General features: G+C 32.2%; 2 protein-coding genes across 2 annotated transcripts; both read right to left on the bottom strand.

Moving 5' to 3' along the window:
- Positions 1-3,714: 3,714 nt before the first annotated feature.
- On the bottom strand, positions 3,715-5,323 carry LOC142554107 (cyanidin 3-O-galactoside 2''-O-xylosyltransferase FGGT1-like). Its single transcript, XM_075664739.1, has one exon. It carries the CDS (start codon positions 5,310-5,312, stop codon positions 3,873-3,875), a length of 1,440 nt encoding a protein of 479 aa, XP_075520854.1. The 5' UTR covers positions 5,313-5,323; the 3' UTR covers positions 3,715-3,872.
- Positions 5,324-9,263: 3,940 nt separating this feature from the next.
- LOC142554106 (cyanidin 3-O-galactoside 2''-O-xylosyltransferase FGGT1-like) lies at positions 9,264-10,863 on the bottom strand. The gene has a single exon (XM_075664737.1). It carries the CDS (start codon positions 10,775-10,777, stop codon positions 9,422-9,424), a length of 1,356 nt encoding a protein of 451 aa, XP_075520852.1. The 5' UTR covers positions 10,778-10,863; the 3' UTR covers positions 9,264-9,421.
- Between the last annotated feature and the right edge of the window lie 4,655 nt (positions 10,864-15,518).

Below are 15,518 nucleotides of genomic sequence, written 5' to 3'. Positions count from 1 at the left end.
ATACTATTTGTGCTCGCTCATGTCTACGAACCGGTGTAAAATGTCTAAAAACACTTAGCTATATACGAGTCATGAGACCAACTCTAAAGGAAAGCTTTGCTCTGGTGTGTTCTTCTTGTAGCTTCGAGCTCGAGATCTCGGCCATTAGTACGACACCGCGATTGAGGGATCGATTGGTACACAGCAAAACTCAAGAATGAATTCATATTTGACATGTAGTAGACTTGCACAATGCAAATGCTAGTAACTAGCTAACAGGTAAATATATCCTCCATTGCTATGCAGATATGCCAAAATGAATAGTTTTCTCAGCGAGAAAGGCATTTAGAGACTGCATTTCATCGTTATCAATCATATTTCATGTTCACTATGTCGATCTCAAAGTCTTGATCCATACAAAACATGTATAGAGATAATTTTTTGCAAAAAAAAAAAAAAAAGCAAGTATTTCATTAATTGACTAACGAATTCCCGCACCACAATAACCAACGGTTTGCGAGTCGGGCAAGTTAATAATATGACATTTTCAGTAAATTTTCGATGAGTCTGTAGGACCGAGTGCTTGCCACTTTACCAAAAGCTATAGCTGGTGGTAATGGTGCAACTCAAATCTTTTAAACTGCAAAGCAGCACAAGCACCACGGTTTGATCGCTCTACCAAGCATGGACAATTATTGCATCCAACAATCTCCCTCCCAATAATTGCACTCCTTGCAATCAATGAGAATCGAACCCGTGACCTTGGCTCTGATACCAATTGTAGGACCGAGTGCTTGCCGCTTTACCAAAAGATATAGCTGGTGGCAATGGTGCAACTCAAATCTTTTAAACTGCACAGCAGTACAAGCACCAAGGTTCGATCGTTCTACTAAGCAGGGAACAATTATTGCACCGAACAGAGCCTATGCTACTCTATACTCCTGATGTATTTGTATGAGATGATCGACCAATCATCTCATGCAAAAAAAAAAACCAGAAGATTAACTCTCGACGTAACACAAACTCACACGTAAATATTTGTATGTCATCCTCACTTTTTGACTGGCATCTAAAGAAAATAGGCGAACTTACTTTTCTAACTAAACATACAGTTAGCTCAAAAAATATAAAAATAAAACATATAGTGCATAAAAAAAAATCATAATTCATTTATAGTACTGCTACCTATAGGGTGTCGGTTTGATATTATTTGAATAATATCTCCTCATATAATGGCATAATAATATATAATATTTATAAGGATGATAACAAAACAGAACATCATGCTAATGGGTTGTGTGGATCACATAACTCCATCTATAAGTGAAGCTAGAATATCCATTTAAGTTAGATTGTGAGTAGTAAATGCATTGAAATATGCTTCCATTATTGATGATTTGAATCCTCTTCGTCGTCTCCAAAGATACCTATATATCGACCAAATGGTGGTGTGAAAGATAAAAATTTATCGCGTCTTTGTTTCATCCATCGTTTGATTCGAGTTTAGAACAATTGGAGTATAGAATAATTATGTTATGCATATTTTTAAATTTATTATCCTCGTATTATAGATTCTTATCGTCCATATCACGATGCATGAGAAAGTTAGTATGGCAATACCTACAAATCGGATGGTCGAGCTTTGAAAAATAAGGAGGAATATTATTTGGAATCTATTTTATCTTGGTTGCTCTTTATCCTTTGATTGGCAAAAACTTGTGCGAGACGGTCTCACGAGTCGTATTTTGTGAGACGGATATTTTATTTGGGTCATTCATGAAAAAGTATTACTTCTTATGCTAAGAGTATTACTTTTTATTGTGAATATCGATAGGGTTGACCCGTCTCACAGATAAAGATTCGTGAGACCGTCTCACAAGAGACATACTCCATTTATTATTATTCTTAGTTTTTAAAACATGTTATTTTCAATACTCATTTACTCTAAAAATATATTTAAATACGTGGAAAGCCATAATATCCATTGAACATACAAAACCTGCTGAACAAAATTAAGAAATTTCACTCATGAAACAATTATTATTTTCATTTGAATGTTTTGTTTTCAAAATTTTCATATTAGTATTTTATTGTTACTATTTAATTATTATTTTTTTTTTAAAAAAAAACCTCATCTTAATTGTAATTTCTCTTTATTCACATTCACGTGACATCAACAATGTCTAATTACACATCAATAACGTCCAGTGTTACGTCCGAAGCTCAATGATATTAAAATCGATGTAAGAGTCGTAATCTTTTTTTAAAGATGGCGAAATTGCTCAATATACCGTAAAAAATTGATTATAAAAATCGTCTTTCGAGATAAAACACGACTTATTTATTGTGATTTAACATTATATACCGTGAGAAAATATAGCTCTCGGGGTTTCTTAATCCTTTTCATGACATCTCGTGAACTCGACTGAATCTGATCAGTTCGATCTCGATCTAGCCTTTTTTAAAGTATCCTTGTTCATGAAGGTCCATGAATTTACGATTTAATTGAGTTAAACCTATCTATTTTCATTCTGTTTAACTAACCCGTTAATATTTGAATGAATAAACCATGTTCAAATTATTGGTCAAAATTGGGTGAAACAAAACTTTGCAACCAATTGGTCTAAATGGATTGGGCCAATAACCCATACATTTTTATTTTTGCTTTAAATGAATGTTGAAATAAAATGAATTTACAAAAAACAAAAAACAAAAAAATATATATTTTAAAACCGATAGAATGTTTAATAAAACATAGTTTGTACTAAGGATGTGAAAAATAACCGAATTTTCGATTTACCGAGATTACAGTACCGAAAAAATGCCGAATTTACCGAATTTTCGGTATGGTACGGTAAGAATACCGAATTTTTCGGTACGGTAACGGTATGCAATTTGAAAATTTTGATATATATCGGAATACCGAAATACCGAAAAAATATAAATTTTTTTAAAATATGTAATATTTTAAAAATAAATTCATAAATTTTTTAAAATGTAATTTTTTTTCCGGTATAAAACGGTATATACCGATACCGTACCGAAATCTCTGTATACCATACAATTTCGGAAAAATCAGTATGTTAGTTTTATTTACTGAAATTTTCGGTATACAGAAATTTTCGGTACGATATCTGTATGAATTTTCTTATACTGAAATTTTCGATACAATATATGAAATTTTGAGTTCTCTCGTTAATCCCAAGTATAAATTAATAAAATATTCAAGTAATGCCTAGTTATAATAAAATATACCTATAATTATAATATGCAAGTGATTTATATGAAATATATCGTTGTTTCTTTTCCTTTCTTTTTTTTTTAAAAAAAATTATATATCAAAATTAGTGTTGTTTTTTGCTATTTTTTATAATTATATTTTGATTTTTATTTAAATATATATCAAATAAACAATAAAAAATATTGTACAAATTGTATAATTAATGCACAAAATAGACATATCCCATGATGCTGAAACTTAAGACTGACATATAAGGCAGCCCGGGAAACTGCACATATAAAAGAGAAAAAGAAGGCAAAAACAAGCTCTCTCTCCGTCAATCATAAAAAAACACACAACTTTCTGCAAAGTTCATATCTTAAATCTCATCGTTCACTTCAATTTTTAGTTTTCGACACTTAGTTGGATATTAGAACGAGAAATCGAATTGAGGCTCACATTTATTTGTTTTAGAAGTTAGATTTTCACATATTTTCATTGAGACAGTCACATGCTTAGGCAAACACACAATAATATCAATCAAAGATATAAGCAGATTTACATAATACGACTCCGGCCGCCTTGAAAAATCAAAATAAGCACAAGGGATGGACTGTGATCCATTTATTTCAATTCATTAACACTTAGATAAAAGGACAGAGAGAATTTGAAGTCATATTACAAGGCGTCTCAGCTGCTGAACAAACTCATCCATGTAAGAATCCTCGAGCCCTTTAGTCAACAAGAAATCCCTCCACTTAGCATGATTTGCCCTGATTTCTTTCCCGATCTCACTCTCTTCTCCCATGACCAATTTGATGGTCTCCATCACAGCCTCTTTTGTGAAAAATCCATCTTCGTCTCCCCTCTTAACCTCGACTCCGACCCGCAACTCTCCCTCCATCATTCTTGCATTGATGAAATGGTCCCCCTTATGTGGTATTAGCACCAACTGGCATTCGCTCACCATCGCCTCCGACAACGAACCTGACCCGCAATGCGTGACGAAGCACCCGATCGAAGGGTGGGATAAGATCAGCTGTTGTTGTACCCAACCTCCGTGGACGACGCCTCTTTTCTCAGTTCTGTGCTTGAAGCCTTCGGGCAATGCTTCTTCCACGGTATTAAATCCTTCTGGTGGTTTCATGGCAGCAAGAAATGGAAGCCCCGTGATTTCCAAACCCAAAACCAGTTCTTGAAATTGATCCAGTTTCAGAATGGCTTCACTCCCGAATGCGCAGAAGATTACTGACTTGGCTTTGAATTGATCCAGCCAATTCGCCCATGTCTCGTCTAGACTTACGGTTGGTGGCTCTGGTATCACGGGGCCTGCTAGAATAACTGGTTTCTTGAACGTTTTTTCAAGAAATTCACAGTATGTCCCTTCGATTTCTCTGCATGATTTGAATCCAAGTGCATCGCATTCATCAACTGACATAATCAAGCGTTGCACAAAGGTCATGCCACTCCAACGTTCTTTCAAACTGCACCATGGCCTCAGCGAACGCACTGCTTGCGGGGAAAGCTTGAGTACTGATGGAGGGAAACCAGTGGGAGGTTCCAACAAAGCGTCAGCGTCAGCCTCAAGCTCATCGCGAAGGACGTACCCTACAGAGGCAGGGCTTATGATAGTATATTTAAGGGATTTAATGCCTAATCGCCGCGCCAAAGCAGGCAACCAACACGTGAAGTCGAAGAACACGAAATGGGGTTTGATTTCCTTGAGTAAAGAATCAACCAAGGGTTGTGTGAGATCCATTGCATGCCTCAGATGTGGACCCATTGCCAAGCTAACGTCTGCAGTGGTTTCGGCTCCTTCTGGGAGGCCTTCGACATGAGGGATTGTGATCGGTATGAAGCTTATGCGATCCGGGTGGAGATTGAATTGGTTCAATTTGGACTGTGTTTTTGTGGGGAGGAGGAAAAAAATTATGTGGCCTCTTTCGGCAAGTTTGTTGGAGAGGTGAAGAAACGTAGTGAGATGCCCCATGGCCAGCCATGGATACATCACAATCTTGAGCTTCTCTTCACTCATCCTTCTCTGCTTTTGGTGCAAATCAAGAAAATTGTTTTTTGAAGGGAAATGGATCAACTTTTGTTGATAATCTAACATTCTACACTGCTATTTATTTAAACTGGCAACCTAACATGTATTGTGTGTGAAACAATTTTATATTTCAAATACTTAATTTAATTGTAACATTTTTATAAATCTACATAAAAAAAAACTAATTTTAATAAATGAGAAATATAGTGATAAACTACCATGACAATTTAAATAAAATTGATTATAAATAATTATAAAACAAATCAATTGTTAATTATGATAAATTCTACAATTGAAAGGATATCACGAAACATTTGGATGGAAAAGAAGTAGAGGAAAAGGACGGATAATGGAAAAAATTCTGAGAGATTTGAAATTAAATAATGCTAAAGTATATCGCGACTTTTTATATTCAATATACAGTGAGATTTTGACAAATTAAGTTTTTGCATTGAATTTTTTGTGTTATACAAATTGATATACAAATATGGATGTACATGTAGCATCTCTTTTTGAAATTTACTCAAAAAAACTACAAAATCAAAGTAATAAAAAGTGATACGGTATCTCTAAAAAAAAAAAAAAAACCTTGTAGATTGATTGAACCCGAAACTTCACAAATCATGCCGAAGCGCTTTCCATCATTTAGAAATTTCACGGAAGCAAATCATAAAATACCAACAATTTTTAATCCATTAACTTTTTTAAAATGGAGTTGGTGGACATTTTTATATTTATGTTAAATAAAAAATTTATAAATGTGATTAACATGGCTCTAATATAACCGACAGTTCAATTCGGATCAATTGCATCGTATTATAATTTTATTTAAACAACAATTAATCAAGAATATTTATTTGATAATAAATATATTTTATTCAATTTTTCGGATTTTTTTAATTAAGATTCGGTGACTGTTGGTACGGAAAACTTTATACGCTATTTCAACTAGGCTCTGATCCTTTATTACTCATTTTACTGATTTTCAGATAATATTTGGATTTGGACTGATTGATCGTCTTAGATAGACTGTCCGTTGGACTTCATCAATATCCTTGAATCGATTTGGCTATCAATGCCTTTCTTATGTTTTATCAGTATGGCTCTGTAATCAATTAATCTCCTTAGAAAACTTCATTTTATGAATAATCAATTTTCCTTCTTGAATTCAGTTAGTTTAGACTATGTAATCATCTGTTGGATCAGCAGCCTTGTTAAATAATCAAATTTAAAATGTTCCAACACTTGGAATGACTTGAATGATTATGACTAGTTAATGCTTCCACAAATAATTCATTAATTTTCAAACCCCCAAGACCGGGGTTAGTCGACACCGAAGATGTTTAACAACAACACAATTGAAAAAAAACAAGTGTCGTAGTACAATATAAAGCAAAAACAAGTTTATTACACATAATCAATCATAAAATTATCTTTACAACATAGATTCTTGAAACGATAAAAATATGCGGAAGCGTTTACAACGAGAAATAAAATACTTAAATAAGCGAAAAATAAAATACACTTCTTGATTCATCTTATTATCAGCCCCGAAACTGGTCTTGTTCATCTTTCAAGATTTTCTCTTCTGACTTTTGTAGGAAATGTAGAGTAAGGGTGAGTGATATGGTCGTCATTCAGTAAGTGTAGGCCGCTCGAGCACATATATAACAAATACACATGATATTTGAAAAAGTAGTACATTATGCATAACATATTTTACTCCTTTAAGGGGCAATGCCGTATAACGGTTACAATCTCACCGTGCAACAACCATAAAAATATCTCATATAAGGATTCTCACTCATATCCAGTTGAATCATCATTGTGTCAAAACGTAAAAGATATGATAATCGTATCAAGAAGGGGTAGAAAAAGGATAACGATGCTCGATCGAAACTTTCAAAAATGAAATAATTCATATACAATATATTTTAAAACAAGCCCACTTACCTTAGTATTGCTTGAAGAATTCGAAAACAGTAGAAAATCATGCAAACGACACTTCCAAAACGTATTAACACTTTGACAAGAAAATCAATCATTTTGCAGAATTATTTGGGAACTATTGCACCATTGGATCGAGTTCAAACTTTTACACTACGTTCCAGATTACGTCAACTAAATTATGACGGTGGAGATCTGGTCTGGAATATTTTGATCTGTTTATGGATGAAAAAACGTATGTATGTGCTTAAAATTTGAGCATTTTTGTGTGAAGACTACATAAAACTAACCGTCGGATTTGTCTGAATTTTGGATATGATGTTTGAAACATATGATAGTGTATTTTGGATGGTGGAGATCGGATTTCGACAAAATTTTGCCCTAAACATACACTATAAAAATGGACAGAACCACACCTTGCAAAATCTTAGAAAATGCTGCAGCACATGGGAGATGATTTTCGAAATATACAGTGAATTTGAAGAAGTGATTCTTGAGAATGAGGTGGTGATATTTATAGTGGCGATGTGAAAATCTTACCATAATTGGAATGATATTCCTTCCAAACTTTCGAGATGCTCCTTCCATAAATTTTGAGATGATTCTTCCATAATTTTAAGACGCTTACTTGTTGAGTAAAAACTGCCTTATATATAATATTTTCTTCCAAATTTGATGGATATCTTAACCTTAATTTTTGAAATTAATACTAAATTTCGAATTCCATGTATTTATTTGTTTGGATTTCAAATATCATGCATTATTTAATATTTTCAAATTTATTATTTTTACAATAATATCGTAAATCGAAAATAAATTCTTATATATGTTTATATGCAAAAAGTTATATTACCATAATTTTGAGTTCTCACGTTAATCCTAAGCATAAATTAATAAAATATTCAAGTAATGCCAAGTTATAATAAAATATACCTATAATTATAATATGCAAGTGATTGATATGAAATATATTGTTTCGAGGGCATATAATTTCAAGAACCATGAAAACCAGAAACAGACAACTCCCAACACTCTAGTGTCACGTATAGGACCAGTAAACTAAAGAGTTAGCTTATATATTTATTTTTCATTTCAAACACAGGCTATTCAATTTGATTTATTATGCATGGATTTTTTTTACAAAACAAACAAGGATTTACCGAATGCCACATCAAAAAATATAAGTCATAAAAAAATCACCCATAAAAACCTTTAAACGTCTTCTCTTGGTCAAGATTACATTTGCCTTAATTTTACGTTAAAAATCCTTGTGAACTAATTGTTTTTTTAATCATCAATGTTATATTCATAGGTGAAGTAAAGTTGTGAGTAAATATTTTATTTATAGGTGAATTCAAATGTCAAGAAACGAATCTCTCTTATTATTTTATCCAAAAACTAGTGAGCATCTATTAAAAAAAATCATCCTCCATCATATTCAAGTTTTACATATCTATATAATTTATATTATATTGGAGACATTTAAAGTAAATAATTTTTATTAACATTATATGTTTTAATAATTATATATATTAATAAAGTGTTAAAATTTTAATGTGAATCTCTTGCATCTCAGTTGATAGAGTTTTTATTTCATAAGTATCAACTTGCAGGTCAATTCCTACTTCAAACTTTTTTTCCTTTTTTTTTTAAAAAAAAATTATATATCAAAATTAGTGTTGTTTCTCGCTATTTTTTATAATTATATTTTGATTTTTATTTAAATATATACCAAATAAACATTAAAAAATATTGTACAAACACGGATTGTATAATTAATGCACAAAATAGACATGTCCCATGATGCTGAAACTTAAGAGTGACATATAAGACAGCTCGGGGAACAACACATATAAAAGAGAAAAAGAAGGAAAAAACAAGTTCTCTCTCCGTCAATCATAAAAAAAACACACAACTTTCTGCAAAGTTCATATCTAAAATCTCATCGTTCACTTAATTTTTAGTTTTCGACACTTAATTGGATATTAGAACGAAAAATCGAATTGAGGCTCACATTTGTTTGTTTTAGAAGTTAGATTTTCACATATTTTCATTGAGACAGTCACATGCTTAGGCAAACACGCAGTAATATCAATCAAAGATATAAGCAGATTTACATAATACGACTCCGGTCGCCTTGAAAAATCAAAATAAGCATAAGGGATGGACTGTGATCCATTTATTTCAATTCATTAACACTTCGATAAAAGGATAGAGAGAATTTGAAGTCATATTACAAGGCGTCTCAGCTGCTGAACAAACTCATCCATGTAAGAATCCTCGAGCCCTTTAGTCAACAAGAAATCCCTCCACTTGGCATGATTTGCCCTGATTTCTTTCCCGATCTCACTCTCTTCTTCCATAGCCAACTTGATCGTCTCCATCACAGCCTCTTTTGTGAACAATCCATCTTCTTCTCCTTTCTTAACCTCAACTCCAACCCTCAACTCTCCCTCCATCAATCTTGCATTGATGAAATTGTCACCCGAATGTGGTAATAGCACCAACTGGCATTCACTCACCATCGCCTCCGACAACGAACCCGACCCGCAATGCGTGACGAAGCATCCGATCGAAGGGTGGGATAAGATCAGCTGTTGTTGTACCCAACCTCCGTGGATGACGCCTCTTTTCTCAGTTCTGTGCTTGAAACCTTCGGGCAGTGCTTCTTCTACGGTATTACATCCTTCGGGTGGTTTCAGTGCAGCTAGAAATGGAAGACCTGTGATTTCTAAACCCAGAACCAGTTCTTGAAATTGATCCAGTTTCAAAATGGCTTCGCTGCCGAATACGCAGAAGATAACCGTCTTGGCTTTGAATCGATCCAACCAATTCCCCCATGTCTCGTCTAGACTTACGGTTGGTGGCTCTGGTAACACGGGGCCTGCTAGAATAACCGGTTTCTTGTGCTTTTTTTCAAGAAATCCACAGTATTTCCCTTCGATTTCTCTGCACGATTTGAATCCCAGTGCATCACATTCATCAACAGACATAGTTAATCGTCGATGAATATTCATGTCACAATCATATTCTTTCGAAGTTGCCCATCGCCTCCCCGAACGCACTTCGTGTGGGTAAAGCTTGATTACCGACGGAGGGAAACCAGTGGGAGGTTCCGACAAAGCATCGGCGTTAGGCTCAGTGTGAAGCAGATACCCTACAGAGGCAGGGCTTACGATCATATAGCAAACGGATTTAATTCCCAATGGCCGCGCCAGAGATGGCAACCAACACGTGAAGTCGAAGAACACGAAATGGGGTTTGATTTCTTTGAGCCAAGAATCAAGCAAGGGTTTTGTGAGATCCATTGCGTGCCTGAGAAGTGGACCCATTGCGAAGCTAACGTCTGCAGTGGTTTCGGCTCCTTCTGGGAGGCCTTCGACATGAGGGACTGTGATTGGTACGAAGCTTATGAGATCCGGGTGGAGATTGAATTGGGTCAATTTGGACTGTGTTTTGGTGGGGAGGATGAAGAAGATTTTGTGGCCTCTTTCAGCAAGTTTGTTGGAGAGGTGAAGAAACGTAGTGAGATGCCCCATGGCCAGCCATGGATACATCACAATCTTGAGCTTCTCTTCACTCATCCTTCTCTGCTTTTGGTGCAAATCAAGAAAATGTTTTTTGAAGGGAAATCGATCAACTTTGGTTAATAATCTTCATTCTACACTACTATTTATTTAAACTGGCAACCTAACTTGTATTGTGTGTGAAACAATTTTATATTTCAAATACTTAATTTAATTATAACATTTTTATAAATCTACATAAAAAAAGAAATAATTTGGATTGAAAATAAGTCGAGGAAAAGGAGGGATAATGGAAAAAATTCTGAGAGATTTGAAATTTACCCAAAAAAACTACAAAATCAAAGTAATAAAAAGTGATACAGTATATATAAGTATATATATATATATATATATATATATATATAAACCTTGTAGATTGATTGAACACGAAATTTACAAATCATGCCAAAGCGCTTTCCATCATCATTTAGAAAAGTTCATGGAAGCAAATCATAAAATACCAACAATTTTTAATCCATTAACTTTTTTAAAGTGGAGTTGGTGGACATTTTTATATTTATTTATGTTAAATAAAAAAATTATAAATGTGATTAACATGGCTCTAATATAACCGACAGTTCAATTCAGATCAATTGCATCGTATTATAATTTTTATTCAAACAACAATTAATCAAGAATAGTTATTTGATAATAAATATATTTTATTCAATTTTTCAGATTTTTTTAATTAAGATTCAGTTATTGTTGGTACGGAGAAAATGTATACGCTATTTTAGCTAGACTGATCTTTTATTACTCATTTTACTGATTTTTCAGAGAATATTTGGTTTTGGACTGATTGATCGTCATAGATAGACTGTCTCTTGGGCTTCATCAATATCCTTGAATTGATTTGGCTATCAATGCTATAATCAATTAATCTCTTTAGAAAACTTCATTTTATGAATATTCAATTTTCCTTCTTGAATTCAGTTAGTTTAGGCTATGTAATCATCTGTTGGACCAACAACCTTGTTAAATAATCAAATTTAAAATGTTCCAACACTTGGAATGACTTGAATGATTATGACTAAATTAATGCTCCCACAAATAATCCATTAATTGTCAACCCCCAAGACTGGGGTTAGTCGACACCGAAGTTGTTTAACAACAACACGATTGAAAAAAACAAGTGTCGTAGTACAATATAAATCAAAAACAAGTTTATTACCCATAATCAATCATAAACTTGTCTTTACAACATAGATTCTTAAAACGATAAAGATATGCGGAAACGTTTACAACAAGAAATAAAATACTTAAATAAGCGAAAAATAAAATAAATTTCTTGATTCATCTTATTATCATTCCCTAAAACTCGATCTTGTTCATTTTCCTTGATTTCATCTTCTCGACTTATATAGGAAGGGTAGAGTAAATGTGAGTGATACTGGTCGTCACTCAGTAAGTGGAGGCCGCTTAAGCACATACATAACAAATACACATGATATTTGAAAAAGTAGTACATTATGCATAACATATTTTGTATCATATATCATAAGCATAAACATAAGCATAACTTGGCCTAGGCAATGAGATTCATCTACTTTTCGTGGTTACTGATATCAGTCCTTAATTTTTACTCTTTTAAGAGGCGAGGCCGTATAACGGTTACAATCACACCGTGTAACGGCCATAAAAATATCTCATATAAGGATTTTCACTCATATACATTTGAATCATCATTGTGTCAAAACATAAAATATACGATAATCGTATCAAGAAGGGGTAGAAAAAGAATAATGATGCTCGATTGAAACTTTCAAAAACGAGATAATTCATACACAATATATTCTAAAACAAACCCACTTACCTTAGTATTGCTTGAAGAATTCGAAAACAGTAGAAAATCATGCAAACGACACTTCCAAAACGCAGTAACACTTCGACCATAAAATCAATCATTTTGCAGAATTATTTGGGAACTATTGCACCGTTGGATCGAGTTCAAACTTTTACACTACGTTCCAGATTACGTCAACTAAATTATGACGGTGGAGATCTGGTCTGGAATATTTTGACCTGTTTATGGACGAAAAAACGTATGTATGATATTCCCGTTTAAAATTTGAGCAGTTTTTTGTGAAGACATATACAGAAAAATAACCGTCGGATTTGTCTGAATTTTGGATATGATGTTTGAAACATATGATAGTGTATTTTGAATGGTGGAGATCGGATTTCGACAAAATCTTGCCCTAAACATACACTCGAAAAATGGACAGAACTTCGTCTTGCAAAATCTTCGAAAATGTTGCAGCACACGGGAGATGATTTTCGAAATATATAGTGAATTTGAAAAAGTAGTTCTTGAGAATGAGGTAGTGATATTTATAGTGGTGAGATGAAAATCTTACCATAATTGGAATGATATTTCTTCCAAACTTGCGAGATGTTCGTTCCATAAATTTTGAGATGATTCTTCCATAATTTCAAGACGCTTCTTTGTTGAGTAAAAAATGCCTTCTATATAATTTTTTTTCCCAAATTTGATGGATATCTCAGCCTTAATTTTTGAAATTAATACATGTCTTGTACTGGATTTCGAATTCCATGTATTTATTAGCTTTAAATTTCAAATATCATGCATTATTTAATATTTTCAAATTTATTATTTTTACAATAATATCATAACTCGAAAATAAATTCTTATATATGTTTGTATGTAAAAAATTATATTTCCAAAATTTTGAGTTCTCACGTTAATCATAAGTATAACTTAATAAAATATTCAAGTAATACCTAATTATAATAAAATATACCTATAATTATAATATGCAAGTGATTGATATGAAATAAATTGTTTCGAGGGCATATAATTTCAAGAACCACAACAGCCAGAAACAGACAACTCCCAACACTCTAGTGTCATAGGACCAGTAAAATAAAGAGTTAGCTTATATATTTATTTTTCATTTCAAACACAGGCTATTCAATTTGATTTATTATGCATGGATCTCTTACAAAACAATCAAGGATCTTACCGAATGTCATATAAAAAATTATAAGTTCATAAAAAATCACCCATAAAATCCTTTAAATGTCTTCGTTTGGCAAAACAAGCAAATGGCTATAACGTGAACTTTATAAATTTTTTGTTAAACTTGAACCTGGTTGTTTTAATCAATAATAAATCATTCTGAATTTCAGAGTTGAATAGAATTACACCATATTCTAGTAAGGTTATGATCAAACACCAATGATTTAGTCTATAATTCTAGGCTAGAATAAAAAATAGAAAATTCAAATATTAAAAATTAAAACTGACATAAAAATAAATGCTTTTGGTGCAAATCAAGAATATGTTTTTTGAAGGGAAATCGATCAACTTTTGTTAATAATCTACAGTCTACACTACTATTTATTTAAACCGGCAACCTAACATGTATTGCGTGTGAAACAAATTTATATTTCAAATATTTAATTTAATTATAACATTTTTATAAATCTACATAAAAAAAATTAATTTTCATAAATGAGAAACATAGAAATAAACTACCATGTCAATTTAAATAAAATTGATTATAAATAATTATAAAACAAATCAATTGTTAATTATGATAAAATACTACCATTGAAATAACGGTGTCAATTCGGGTGGTAAGGTCGGGTTGAGCGATAGTACTATTCAAAAATTGCTCAACTCGAACCTAACCCGAATTCGAGCCAACCCGAAAACTCTCAACCCGAACCCGAAACCGAACTAGAACAATGATCAACCCAATCAACCCGATTAACCTTATTCTTAATTTTTTTAAAGAAAATTAAATAAAATTAAAAAAATAATATTTTAATTTAAACATATAATAAAAAAATATCTATCATATATGTGACTTAAATTTGAAAGTCTAATTGTAGAAAAAATAAAATATATTTACTAAATCAAATAAACAATAGTTTAAAAAATAAAAAATATTCAAAATAAATATTAAATTATGAAAATTTAGGATATAAATATATAATAAATATTTTTCAGACATATAATATATAAAAATGTATGTAATATTTATTAATTATATATTTTTTAAATAAATTAACATTTTCGGGTCAACTCGGGGAGGGTTGACCCGAACCCAACTCAACCTGATCATTTTTTTCGGGTCAGATCGGGTTGTAGCTGACCTGAACCCAAAAACCCTTAAACTCAAACCAGATTTTTTTCACGTTGAACCCTTTTGGGTTGATGGGTCGTGTCTGATTTTGACACCCCTAAATTGAAAGGAAATCACGAGACATTTGGATCGAAACTTTACAAATCATGCATACTTTTGAAATTCACCCAAAAAAAAACTACAAACTCAAAGTAATAGAAAGTGATACGGTATATCTAATAAAGAAAAAAAAAACGTGTAGATTGATTGAACATGAAACTTTACAAATCATGCCAAAGTGCTTTCCATCATTTAGAAAAGTTCAAGGAAGCAAATCATAAAATACCAACAGTTTTTAATCCATTAACTTTTCTAGAATGGAGTTGGTGGACATTTTTATATTTATGTTAAATAAAAAAAATTATAAATGTGATGTAACATGGCTCTAATATAACCGACAGTTTAATTCGGATCAATTGCATCGTATTTTAATTTTTATTCAAACAACAATTAATCAAGAATATTTATTTGAAAATAAATATATTTTATTCAATTTTTCGGATTTATTTTAATTAAGATTCAGTTACTTTTGGTAAGGAGAAAATTTATAGGGTATTTTAACTAGACTGATCTTTTATTGAGGACTGATTGATCGTCATAAATAGACC

This window comes from Primulina tabacum, chromosome 8 (assembly GCF_025594145.1).
Source record: "Primulina tabacum isolate GXHZ01 chromosome 8, ASM2559414v2, whole genome shotgun sequence".
NCBI classification, from domain to species: domain Eukaryota; kingdom Viridiplantae; phylum Streptophyta; class Magnoliopsida; order Lamiales; family Gesneriaceae; genus Primulina; species Primulina tabacum.
This window is presented reverse-complemented; position numbering and strand designations above follow the sequence as displayed.

Bases quoted from the DNA above. Each gene is read 5' to 3' on its own strand.
- LOC142554107 (XM_075664739.1), bottom strand. From the start codon at position 5,312: ATGTTAGATTATCAACAAAAGTTGATCCATTTCCCTTCAAAAAACAAT.
- LOC142554106 (XM_075664737.1), bottom strand. From the start codon at position 10,777: ATGAGTGAAGAGAAGCTCAAGATTGTGATGTATCCATGGCTGGCCATG.